Source organism: Stegodyphus dumicola, chromosome 10 (genome assembly GCF_044657685.1).
Source record: "Stegodyphus dumicola isolate Sdum_Otavi_A_Nest chromosome 10, ASM4465768v1".
Classification (NCBI taxonomy): Eukaryota; Metazoa; Arthropoda; class Arachnida; order Araneae; family Eresidae; genus Stegodyphus; species Stegodyphus dumicola.
The window spans coordinates 45,483,824-45,497,018 of NC_140777.1; the positions used below are offsets into that span (position 1 = coordinate 45,483,824).

The following is a 13,195-nucleotide window of genomic DNA, read 5'->3' on the forward strand; positions in this document are numbered from 1 at the left end:
TATTTTAAACGCAAGTATTGTCAATTTTTTACACCTGGTTGTATAACAGCTGCTTTCAGAATTAGTAACCAGAAGATATTTATATTATGGTGCCACATATATTTTTATAATTTAATCTGTTTTATAAGTTTTTATGTATTCAACCTTGTTTCCATCTTGCCCGTTCAATTAAAAATTTTCTTTAAATATTTTAATTCTATATTTAATATAGTTTCCATAACATTTGAAATCTGTTGGGAACTAAAATATAAGAAAATGAATGAGTTTCATTTAATTTTGAATTTATAAAATGTATTTCAATAAAAAACATTTTGAACATTTCCACATATAAAATTTCGTGACATTAAAATGCTTATTAGATTTTAGTTCATTTAGAAGATAATGCACATATAAAGAAGCTTACCAAATTTCAAAAGAATAATAGTAATACTACTGTAAAATTGTGTTGTAAAGGAATCATGCAGCATTGGTAGAAATTGAAGCCTAAACAATAAATACTTAGGCAGCTGATCACTTGCTTCATGCTTTTATATCAATAAAATGGCACCTGACTGATTGCTTATATTTAATCTCAGAATAAAAATTATTGTATTAACAAGATTATAAGATATTAACAAGAGTAATTGTTAAACAAGTAGAAAAAAATAAGCTTTCCAATAAGCCAAAATTTGAAAAATCTTTTTTTTTTTTTTTTTTTTTCTTTAAAGCATTTAAGTTACATGTGACCTGGAAGTGACGAATCTCATATAGTTATTGAACCAAATTTGAGTTTAACACATTTTCTGTGCAAAATTGAACTTTGATAGGTAATGCCCATTACATATTTAAATGAGTGAATTGTTTGAAAATAAGTCATCAGGAAGTGATTAAAGCCAATGAGACTTACAGTTAAAATATGTGAAGTGCAGAGACTAGTTTTTCATGCCTTTTTTCCCTCATTTTTGGGGGGGGGGCTGCAGGAAGGAGAGGTGATATTGATTTGAATTTTATTAGTCTGAATTTTATTTAATTTTACTGAAGTAGGTAGATTAATTATTTGTACATATCAAGCTATTTTACATATGCAACTAAAATGTTATTTTTGTGTTTAATTATTGTTAAATAATTGTACTTTTCTTCTTTTGCATTGTAAATAATGTAAAGTTTTATTAGCTTAAGGACTTATTTTTTTATTCATATTTAAATTTTGGAACACTTTTTTTAAACATTGTCATTTTATTTTATTAAAGGAACAATGCAAGTTGCTTATTCTGATATCTCAAGAACTACATCACTTGTTAACTACAGTTGCCGGTAACATTTAATTTCTTATTTACAGTATAACTTTATTAAATATCAATACATTTATGTGTCTTTTAATGACAGTATTTTCGTTTGCTACTTGTGGATTTTTACATTGTTTTAAGAACTCTTCCTTATTATTGCTGTGAATTTGCTTATTATTGATGTGAATTTACATTATTTTTAGTGTTGTCTGTGGTTGCTACTGATTCCATTTTATATCTTTTTTTAATAAAAAATATCTATGGTTAAATTTATATATTTTTCAAAACTTTTTTTTAGTAGTTACCACTGTAATTTACTTTACGTAGTTGGTCAAATATTGTAAGTTAATCACTAATTTATTTAGTGCTCTGTAATATATTTTATTATCACAGTAATTTTAATATTTCAATGCTAATAGTAATATGCCATTATTATGAATGTGGAAAATGATAATGAAATTAAAGAAGTGTTTTCCAATAAATTTTCTCTTGTTGAAAACAAATCCAAAGAATTTGTTAGGGATAGTGAGACAGACCATGATATTTACATTGCACATAGTGATTGTGTAAATGAAGAAATGTAAACAAATAATCCGTGAATCTAGTACTAGAAACAGATAGTCAGGACATCAGGTGAAGAAAGGTGATCCAAAAGTAAACTTACAAATACTTATTTGTAATCCAATTATCAGATATAGTACTTTTTTACTATTCATGTCCTACTTTCAACATTTAGTAGAATTACCATAGTTTTGGTAAATTATTGAGTATAGACATGGCAACAGCCAACTCATGCATGAGTAAGCTAGTTATGTTTGGATACATACAAATTTACATGTCCTATATTTCCCTTGCATTTTGCTGAGCAGTATTCACCAACTGAAAATGTAAATATCGGCCATATAGAGTTTCGGTTTCTCTCAATATATTTGTTTCTTATAAAATGCTTATTGTTTTCATTTATGAGCAAAACAATTCCAGTCAACCTCAAAGACAGCCAAATAAACTTTTGCTAATTAACAAAACTGCCAATGAGTTGCTAAGTTTCTGTAGAGGATTAAAGTAATCTAGAAATATCCAGGATATTTTCATATCATCAAAGTATGAGTGAATGTACTAGATTATTTATTGAACATAAATTAATGGTGTTGATTCTGAGGAATTATCATTATTTATACTTTATTTATTTGCTATTAAGGAATTATTAATTACTCGCTTGTGTAGCGTAAAAGTCCTTCTGATCTTCTGTGGAGCTTGGATAATCTATATCACTTAATGAAAAAATTAGGCCTACTTTTGTAAAAGCTTCATATTTTACAATTAAAATTAAATCAATATGCATCACTGCTTTCCAAGACTGTTGGTCACCACTGCCATACAGGTTGACAGTCACAGTCAACTAGCCATACAAGTTGACTGTGACAGCTCACTATTACAAAGTGGTACAGTAAATTTAGATTTTTAAAATTAAGATCATGTGGAAGCACATCAATACTCATGAAGATTGTGCAGAAGGCACATCAATATTCATGATCATCAACAGCATATACAGTGATGATCAATGTTGCATATTAATGTCAGTATGGGATAGTGCAATAAATTTAGAAAGCTTTTTAAATTAAAATAAAAAAGAAGCACACCAGTACCTATCAGGGCTGTTGATCAATTAATTTTCTCGATTGTCCCACGTAGGCAGTGGCAGCTTGTGGTTAAAATTAGTGGGAGTACTGTTCCAAAAAAAATTTAACCTTTGTTTTAAAATTGTCTAAAAGGAAATAAACATGTATAAAAATAAAATTTATTTTGATACTTCATGAAATCTTGCAAGAAAAAAAATTAAACATTTCTTAATTACTTTAACCAAAGTTTTGAAATCAATGCAAGCGCATTTAGTCTTTCCGAATTCCTAGTGCTTCTTAGAAAAGTTTTCATTCTTATTTTCAAAGATAAATTTCAGTAGCTCAATTAATTTGCAGTATTCATGGATATCAGACCTACAATAGAATACTTTTAGTTCAGTTTCAAGTTTTCTTTGCCAATCATTAAATATGCTTCAGTGGTCAGTACTATTTCTTCTGTAGAATGTTCATTCCTAAAACTAGCGAAGCATTTCTTGTTTTAACAATTTAGCAGCTGCTAAGTGTTTAGTGGAAGAATATCTGTGCATTATATCAATACGTAGTATAAAGTCACATATTTCCGTAGCTTCTGCCATCAATGTCTTTGAAAAATTCTTACAGTACTTTGAGTTTCTTAATTCTAAAATAGCAGTTTTGAAATTTGTTACATATTCGTTAACTTTTAAACAACACACTAATTTCTCTGGATTGCATTTAGTTGCATATTATTTCAACATGAGGCATCTGATAAAAAAGCTCTAACCAAAACTTTAAATTATCATCATATAGTTTTTTTTTAAATTCCTGTTGCTTTTGCAATAGTTTGATCTGCATTTGGTGTTGATTGAATTTCAGTAAGGGAATTTTTTAAAGGTTGCAAATTTTCATGAACTCTGTTTATGGTCCGTATGATGAAGTGCCACCTTGTGGAGGAATACGACACGAAATCACGTTTTCAACAACATATCAGAATTTCGGCACTGCAAAAGCAACAGTACTCTTTTCACTACCCGGCTCGCGTGCTGTTTTCTGTGCGCGCATGCGCAGAACAGCCAAACACCACGTCGCTGGAACTGTGAAGCGCGCAGTTCCAAACAAAGAATTTCGTACCTTTTTCACAAAGTGGGGGATGGCAACTGACATTAAGCTTAAAGATTATGTATTGTAAAAGTATAAAGAAAGAATTAAAGACTAGGGCACACTGTATTAAATATTAAAAATAATAATAAGTGAAAATAGGGGGTGCTGCAGTTCCACAGTGCTTATTACGAGCCGCCACTGCACGTAGGTCATTTGACCTATGAGGACAATGGAATGAATTTAGATAAATAAGTAAATGAAAAAAAATCTGAAAGGATTTAAATTTTAAATATCCCACCAGAGGGTTTATTAAGGTATTTTTAAGCTCCTCTCAAATTTACAGTTTATCTTTCTGCTCTTGGACTCGCTTCTGCTGACACCTTTTTTTTTTTTTTTTTTGTCTTTTAAACTTTATTATTAAACGTCACTTTATTTGCCATATAGAATTCAACAACAAAATCACAAAATTTTTCAAAACTGAAGATTTTTAGAATTCCCAATAAAGTGTTAAATGCTGCCAAATAGTTATATAGCCCAGAAGAAGTATTATTTTAAAACCTCACTTTTGCACTGAATCACATTTGTTGCCTGTTTCTTTTCTCAAACAAGTAGCCATTAGTGCAATCGGTAACTTAAAAAAGTTAGTATGAAAAAAGAAAAAAATATGTAACGTTTTTCATAAATCCAACTACTGTAGTTTTACAGGTCCAACTGCTAATTAATAAAAGAGATAAAGAACTGCATTTATTGCTTTAACATCACTTAGTTTGTTTTAATCAATTATCAGGTTCAATGTTTCTTCTTACCTTCTTCGGAAACATACAATGACCTGACTAGAACAGAGAGCTTACTAAAGCTATGTTCACTAATTGTAGTAAGTAGACAGGATACAGACGAAGGGTATACAAAACCCTTTATTTTTTTTCTTTATATACAATGACTTCCGTACTTCGGAATACAATGACCCTCCACTCGGGGTCTAACTTAAAAGATATCAAAATAAAACTAAACTCTAATTTAACTTTAGAATAAGATTGGCCTTATAATAACAGAAAGCGTATGTAGCACAGAGACTGTGAACAGTACAATACGTTTAATTTATCAAGAGGATTAAAACCTCTGGCCTGGAAGGCAAAGTAGCAACTGCGTAACTTCTAAGGTAAGCGGCCTGCTTCGAACTCACGGCTTCCTCTCTTCTGCTTGGCAAAAAGGCCACACTTAAATACTTGGCGTTCGCCAGACAACTTTGCATAAAACTCCTTCACGCTTATAATTCTGGCCGGAAGTAGAAAATAAGAAGTGATAGTAAAGATTTAAAATAAAATAAACGTTAGTAAAACTTAAGATCCTTACATACTTCCCGCCAGAGTTAATTAGTTTGAAACTGAGGTCTAAAACGACCTTGTTGAAAACTTTTAGCTCTAGAAACTAACGCGAGACCAACCTTTTACAAACATAACTTAGCTAGAAACTAGAAAATTTTAAAAGAAAGAAATTTGTTACAATAGCAGCTCCCGGAATATACAACAATCTTTTTTCTTTTTCATCTGTACTGCATCAAAACAGGAGCTTTATTCAATTCTGGTTCCTTCCAGAGATCTGGAAGGAAAACTAGTTTAATGAAATGTTACAGAATGACATTGTAAATAACATATAGAATATACTTTTCTTAACATTCTTATTTCATTCATGACTATTTTAATTATCTCTCCCCGTGCTCTCTGACATGTGTTGTAAAAACACCAAACACGAATGTGTTTCTGTCTATGTGTTCAACACTTCCTCCTATAATCAAAACACTAACGTGTTAAAATTCAACATACGAGACCTCTTAACACACCCTAATTTCAACTCTAGACCCTGAGGTACTATTCTGAAAGTGGCTAACTCTAAAGTGTAGCGTCAGAGAGCCTAACTACATCATTCAACCTTTAACACATATTCACCATGATTTAATCTTTACAGTCACACGAATAACAAATTTTTTAACATTACTTTCACTTTTACCATATCACGGTATTTCTAAACATTCAAAATAACAGTTCACATGTATACAAGAACATATCAAGATGCCGTTAATTTTACACATTTGAAAACATACATTAGTAGTACATTGTTAACTTCTATTCTTTTCAAAGCAAGTGCCAATTCTTTCTACATTGAAATAATAGTACATTTCAAAAAGTCTTTCAGACTAAAACTTCTTTCTTGTTAGAATGTTTTAAATAAAATTTATACAATAACTTTTTTCAATATTTAAGTCTTTATACAACGCTATTATACATCAACTTTAGTTTTACGCGCGAGTAATTGAAAAACATAATAAGAAAATCGGTCACAACTCATTTCTCGCCCTTTTGGCGATAAAGGTAGACCTCGCATGAGGTAAAACTTCTTCAAATCTGCCACTTGCAGTAAGAATGAAAGATTAACTTAAGTTTGTAAAGTAACACAAAATTTTACTTATCTTTGTAATATTCAGACATCCTTTTCTGGGCCCAGTCTTTAAAGGTGCTGCAAACCGTAGCTTGGTTGATCCTCCTTCTTGTACGGGCTCGCCCTTCAGTGCTTTCCTCTGGAAGCTTCCGTTTTTCACCACTACGGCCACCCTTGAACATCTTCCTTCTGTCCTCTGCTTGTGGTCTTGGCCGTTTGAAGGCAGCTGGTCTTGGTGGAACCGGGAAACTTCTGTCGTGATCCTGCTTGGACCTCGTTGTTGGCCGTTCAAATTTTTCTTGTACTTTTTCCTCCGCCGCTGATGGCCCTTCCGCAGTTCGGCGACTTTTGCTGCGGAGAGTTCTGTCGGATGAGTCAATCTTCCGTTTCACAGCCGGGTTATAGTTGCCGTCCTTTCTCCCGGTCTTTTCCACATACGTCGTCCTTCTCCCTTCTTCATTCTGGGGGTGTTCGTGAACTCTGTTTTTTGGACGGTGGAACGACTTCTTTTTCTTTGTACCTTCAATTTTTCCGCGGGGCAATTTTCTTTTCACTTGCTTCTGTCTCTCATTGGCTTGCCCTTGTACTTGTCGTTTTCCCACCTCTGGAACTTGTACCTGCGGTGTCTGCCGTACCGGATCCTGCAAAAGATCTGAAAAGATTTGCATTTTATTACGGTCATAGAATGGTTTTATCTGGTCAATGTTTGCGGAACAGGTTTCGCCATTTCTTGCCTTTAATACTACAACAGCGTGAGTTATTTTTTCTATAACATATGGTCCTTCAAAGCGTGGGAAAAATTTGGCAGTTTTATCTTCTGGTGCTGAAGAAAGTGAATGCTTAATTTTTAGTACTTCATCCCCTACTTTATAAGTTACTCCCCGTCGTTTCAAATCATAATAGAGCTTCTGTTTTCTTTGTGCTACTTCCGTATTCTTCTTTGCTTCCTTAATTAGTTTTTCTATATCACCCATTTTAAATTCTGGGGCTCTTTGTTGCACATAAAATAATTTATCTAACGGTGTTATAATCTTTCTGCCTAGAAATAACTCAGCAGGAGTTTTGCCCGTTGTATCATGTTTTGCGGTCCTAAGGGCGAAAGCAAATTCATTGACATAGTTATCCCAGCTTTTATGAAAATTTTTAACATAACTACGGATAATTTTCACTATATTTCTGTTGACCCGTTCCGCTATATTTGATTGCGGCCGATACGGGACCATTTTTAAATGACGTATGCCCAGTTTTTGGCACATGTCTTCAAATATATTACTTACAAATTGAGGACCATTATCCGATATAACTTTTAGGGGCGCCCCGTATTTTAAAATATATTTATTTAAAATAGAATCGGTAACTAATTTCGCGGAGGCTCGTTTTAAGGGAACAATTTCGGTCCATTTACTAAAATGATCAACTATAACAAGGAGATAGCGACTTTTGTTTAACTGACTTTTTGGGAAAGGGCCCAATAAATCGATACCGATTATTTCATTTGGAAATTCGGATTTAATACTATTTAGAAACCCGGCCGGGCGGAAATTAATATAATTAACGGCTTGACATGTTGGGCAGGACTGGACATACGCCCTTGTTAACTTTTGCAGTTCAGGAAAGTAGACTGCCTCGCGTACGCGTTGAGTAGTTTTTCGAATACCAGCATGAGAAGCTAAAGGGCTGTCATGGAGCTCTTGCAGGATATTTAATCTAAGACTAGCTGGGATAACAGGTCGAAATTCGTTGTTGGAATTCGTAGTTTTTGTATAAAATAATAGACCATCTATTAGTTCGTAATGGGCCGCCCTATTTCTTATCGCCACAATATCTTGGTGGCTAAAATTTTCAGGATCCTTCAAATACTCATAAATACTTCCAAACTCAGGATCCTTACCCAGTTCGGTTATTACAGTTTCTCGGGAATTTATTGTACACGCTGTCAGCATTGCAACTTTTACGGTATTACCCTGTTCGTCTAATTTAATTTGTGACAGGGCATCTGCTACGATATTTTCCTTTCCGGGGGTATGCTTGATTACCAGATTATATTCTTGCAGCTTGAGTGCCCATCTTATTAACCTTGGGGATAAATTTTTTCCAGAGTACAATCTAGTTACCGCCGCATGATCAGAATATACTGTTATCGGCGCCTTTCCAAAATAGACTCGGAACTTTTGCACTGCTAACAGAACTGCAAGTGCCTCTCTCTCGGTCGCGGAATAGTTTCTTTGTGTTTGATTTAAAGTTCGGCTAAAAAATGCTACTGGCTGCTGATTTTGCGAAAGTACCGCTCCTACCGCATAATCCGAAGCATCCGCTGAAATTTCTAAATTTTCATCCTTTTCAGGAAATTTCAACACAGGGGCTTGCGTTAATGCTTGTTTTAATTTTTCGAAAGCACTATTGGCTTCGGCCGTCCACGAGAATCTTGCCTTTTTCCTTTTTAATTTTAACAATGGCTCAGCGATAGCCGCAAAATCTTTTATAAAGGACCTATAATATGAACAAAGTCCTAGAAAAGAAGAGAGCTTCTTTGCCGTGTTTGGAGTGGGATACTTTTGTACCGCGATTATTTTTGATTCATCTGTCTCGATCCCTTTTTGCGATATTTTGTAACCTAAATATTTTAATTCAGGGGCTGCAAATTTGCATTTTTCGACATTAACTTTTAGACCGGCCTCATTTAATAAAGAAAACACCTGTCTTAAATCCTGTACATGTTGGTCTAGATTATCACTAGTAATAATGATATCGTCTAAATAGATAAATGTGGACTTTCCGAGAACAGGTCTTAACACAATGTCCATGCATCGCTGAAATGTTGCTGGGGCGCCTGAAAGGCCAAACGGCATTCGCAAAAATGCATAAGTGCCAGACTTGGTTATAAAAGCAGTCTTAGGCACGTCCTCAGGCCTGATCCCTATTTGAAAATAACCATTCGTTAAGTCTAAAGTTGTCATAAATTTGGTTGATTTTATGTTCCTTAAAATTTCTTCTATAATCGGTAACGGATATACCGGATATTTCGTTATGGAATTTAATTTACGGTAATCAATAGCGAATCTCCACCTTTTTGGATGCTCCAAAGGATAATCATTATTTTTCTTACATAAAACCACCGGACTAGCATAACTACTTGAGATAGGCGTTACGATCTTTTTACGTAGCATATCGGTAATATGCCATTCTATAATTTTTTCCTTATTCTTATCATACCGGTATGGTTTTTGACGAACCGGCAATGCATCTCCGGTGTCAATACTATGGTTAGTAACCTGGGTAAATCCTGGAATATCACTAAATAAGGAAGCAAATTCACTTACCACTTGTCGGATTCTATCTTGCTCGTCATTAGGCAGGTGGTCGAGATTTACCCTTGGCGGTTCAACCTTTTCTACACGCACTGGCTTCATCGTCAGTTTAAGAGACGCTTCATTAAAATCCAGTGTAGCTTGTGCGTCTGAAAGAAAGTCTATTCCTAGTATTAAGTGTGCTTGCAAATTCTTTACTATAAAAAACATCACCTTTACTTGTTCGTCCTTGATACGGATGTACAAAGGTACTTTACCTACGCACTTACATTGTTCTCCTTGCGCCGCTAATACTGTTGTATTATCCGCATTATATATGCGGTATTTGCGAAAATACTTTCTAAAAAAAACTTCTGCCACACAGGAACACTGCGCGCCGGTATCCAGGAGTGCGGTGGCCGGGATATTATTTACCAAGACTTCAATCTTCGGAAGAGTTAAATTTTTCACCATTACTGTATTTAACTTGTAGGAAGAGGGGTTTTCGTGGCCTTCGGATTTCCGCACCCTCTCGTCAGCAGAAATCCGTTTTAGTTTAAATTATTTTTTCTTTCGGTGCTTTCCTTCTTTCTCCACTGGCCTTGAGACTTTTTTCCTGGGTTGCTATTGAACTGTCGACGTTCGCCGGCTGTTTTTGAATGCTCGGGTTTCCTTGCCCACTGATTCGCTTTTTCTCCGTAGCCATGTGCTTGAGTTTGCTGTAGTCTTGGCGTACCAAATTGGTTTCGCTGTTGATATTGGCGTCTTCTTTCGACGTCCGCCGTTCTTCTACTTTCAAACTGGATTGCTAGCTCAAATAATTTTTCCAGTGTAGTCGGATTTCTCAATTCAATAAAGTCTTGCACTTGGGGTAGTAACCTCGGCAAAATCACTTGAATTATTTCAGGATCCGGACGGTTTCCATACAAGAGCTTGAAAACGTGAATTTTTCTTAAAATAAACCTGGAGAGGTTTTCCATTCTTTGTTGATATATACTGAAAAGTTCTGTTTCTAATTTCGCACGATCCCTTACAACAGGGAAGGCTTTTAGTAGGGCAGTCTTGAAATTTTCGTAGGTATAGGTGGGACTTCCTGCTTGACCCAAGAGACTTCTGCCGATACATTTGAACCAGTTAAGCGCTTGGCCCCTCAAAGCGCTGGTAGCTAAGGTAACTTTTTGAAACTCGTGCACGGGGTAGAGCATGAAGTGGTCATCCAATTTTTCCAAAAAACTGGTTACCTGTGAGTTTCCATTAAACGTTGCTTCTGGTTTTATCGAAGCGCGCATGGTCTGGACAATATACCCAAATCCTTCCAGGGCGGCAGCTGGCATTTCTGGATTCTGAGCTGTTTCTGCAGGCAGCACAGGTTCTTCTTGAAACTCGGCCATGGTTATTCTTCGTCGGGCGCCACTATCAGGTTCAATGTTTCTTCTTACCTTCTTCGGAAACATACAATGACCTGACTAGAACAGAGAGCTTACTAAAGCTATGTTCACTAATTGTAGTAAGTAGACAGGATACAGACGAAGGGTATACAAAACCCTTTATTTTTTTTCTTTATATACAATGACTTCCGTACTTCGGAATACAATGACCCTCCACTCGGGGTCTAACTTAAAAGATATCAAAATAAAACTAAACTCTAATTTAACTTTAGAATAAGATTGGCCTTATAATAACAGAAAGCGTATGTAGCACAGAGACTGTGAACAGTACAATACGTTTAATTTATCAAGAGGATTAAAACCTCTGGCCTGGAAGGCAAAGTAGCAACTGCGTAACTTCTAAGGTAAGCGGCCTGCTTCGAACTCACGGCTTCCTCTCTTCTGCTTGGCAAAAAGGCCACACTTAAATACTTGGCGTTCGCCAGACAACTTTGCATAAAACTCCTTCACGCTTATAATTCTGGCCGGAAGTAGAAAATAAGAAGTGATAGTAAAGATTTAAAATAAAATAAACGTTAGTAAAACTTAAGATCCTTACACAATAACTGGTTGATTAAAAGAAAAATTAAATAACTTATGCTTCACCAAACCTGGCACATGGAAGTTAAAAATAATCTGTATTGAATATCAGTGGAATTCCTTATCAACCCATTTCCGGTTTTCACTTTGATGGCGAAAAAAAAAAAAATGTCTCACAAAAGTTTTAACTTTTGTCCTCAAAATAGGCTTGCCTACAAGTCTGAGGGTGTCTCAAAATGGTTTTGCCTTCCCCCATCTGTTTTTCGTCTGTTAAGCATTCAAGATGAGAGAGTTGTAAAACTGAAGTGTATTCAAAGCTTAGATCCTCCTAACTTTCCTCGCAGGTTATTTGAGGCAGTATTGAACAATATGGCCTTCAACTTGAGTAAAAACGTTACCCCCTGTCCCTCACTTCTTCCATGACTGAAATCTTTGTATGAAGTAGAAATTAATGATTACAATTTCTACGACTGTTCAGCAAGATAGCCTAGATATTACAAAATAAGCAATAAATATTTCTATGGAACCCTATATTGATGTTTAATTTTAGTTTCATACTTCTTATAATCACATTTATGAATACAGACGTCTATTATAAGATTATAATTCCATTAAATATTTTAAATTAATTTCTTTAGAGGTTTTTGCGGAATTTAAAATATATGATTAAAAATGTTTCCTGTGAACTGATTGGGTGAGTTAAGTATTATTAAGTTGGATCAGAAATAAATAAAAAAAAAAGACACTTATTTATGTTACATCTAAAAGTACTATATTTATTATTATTGTACTATTTATTTATCTATTTAATTTATCAAGTAATATAAACATATTCCATTTCTTAATTAATTTTCTTTCTTTCATTAGTAATATCTGATAGTAATATTGTAGATATAAAAATGAAAAGCAGTGCACCTCAAAATTTTTGTTATAAGAATAAATTACTTTTGACCAAGTTTGATATCGTCAATTCAGGGCCAATTCTAGCGGGCGTGCGAAGCTTAAAAGTACGTGGGTGACGAAAGTCAGGGGCTGCTGCACTCTCGCGATATCACGACTAAATATTTTAAATTCATTGTTAGTACTTGTCATATGTAAGTACTTTTTATACAATTTGTCATATGTAAGTACTTTGTGAATATGAAATAAAAATGTTATTAATGATTGAAGATTTTTTTAAAAATTTTCGGGGCGGCAATCTTAGGAAAGTACGCAGGCAGCCAATGGCCTAGGAACGGCCCTGTGTCATTTGCATCTAATTATGTGCGTTTTTGTTTTATTTATTGGGTATTAATAACAATGCTTCATCTTAAAATAGTTCAGTCTTTGATTCATGTCTAATTGCTTCAAAAGAAATTCACAATATTGTCATTCAGGTTGAATAATTGTTATGAATTTCACAAATGTCAAATTTATTAATATTACCTTTAAATTTGAATGTTCTGAATTAGAGCTGTATTTTAACTTTCAAAAGATTTGCTGAGTAACTTTTAATTAGCAATCTTAATGCCATCGTGTAAATATTTTCAGTGTCACTTGCT

The 13,195-nt window shown here is 34.2% G+C and overlaps 1 protein-coding gene across 1 annotated transcript in view; it reads left to right on the forward strand.

The window, feature by feature from the left end:
• MAN1 (LEM domain-containing inner nuclear membrane protein MAN1) overlaps window positions 1-13,195 on the forward strand; it is a 121,272-nt gene that overhangs the window by 17,014 nt on the left and 91,063 nt on the right. Inside the window, exon 4 of the mRNA XM_085824915.1 lies at window positions 1,230-1,293. Within this exon, the coding sequence (XP_085681041.1) occupies window positions 1,230-1,293 (64 nt within the window). The remainder of the gene's footprint in view (window positions 1-1,229; window positions 1,294-13,195) is intronic.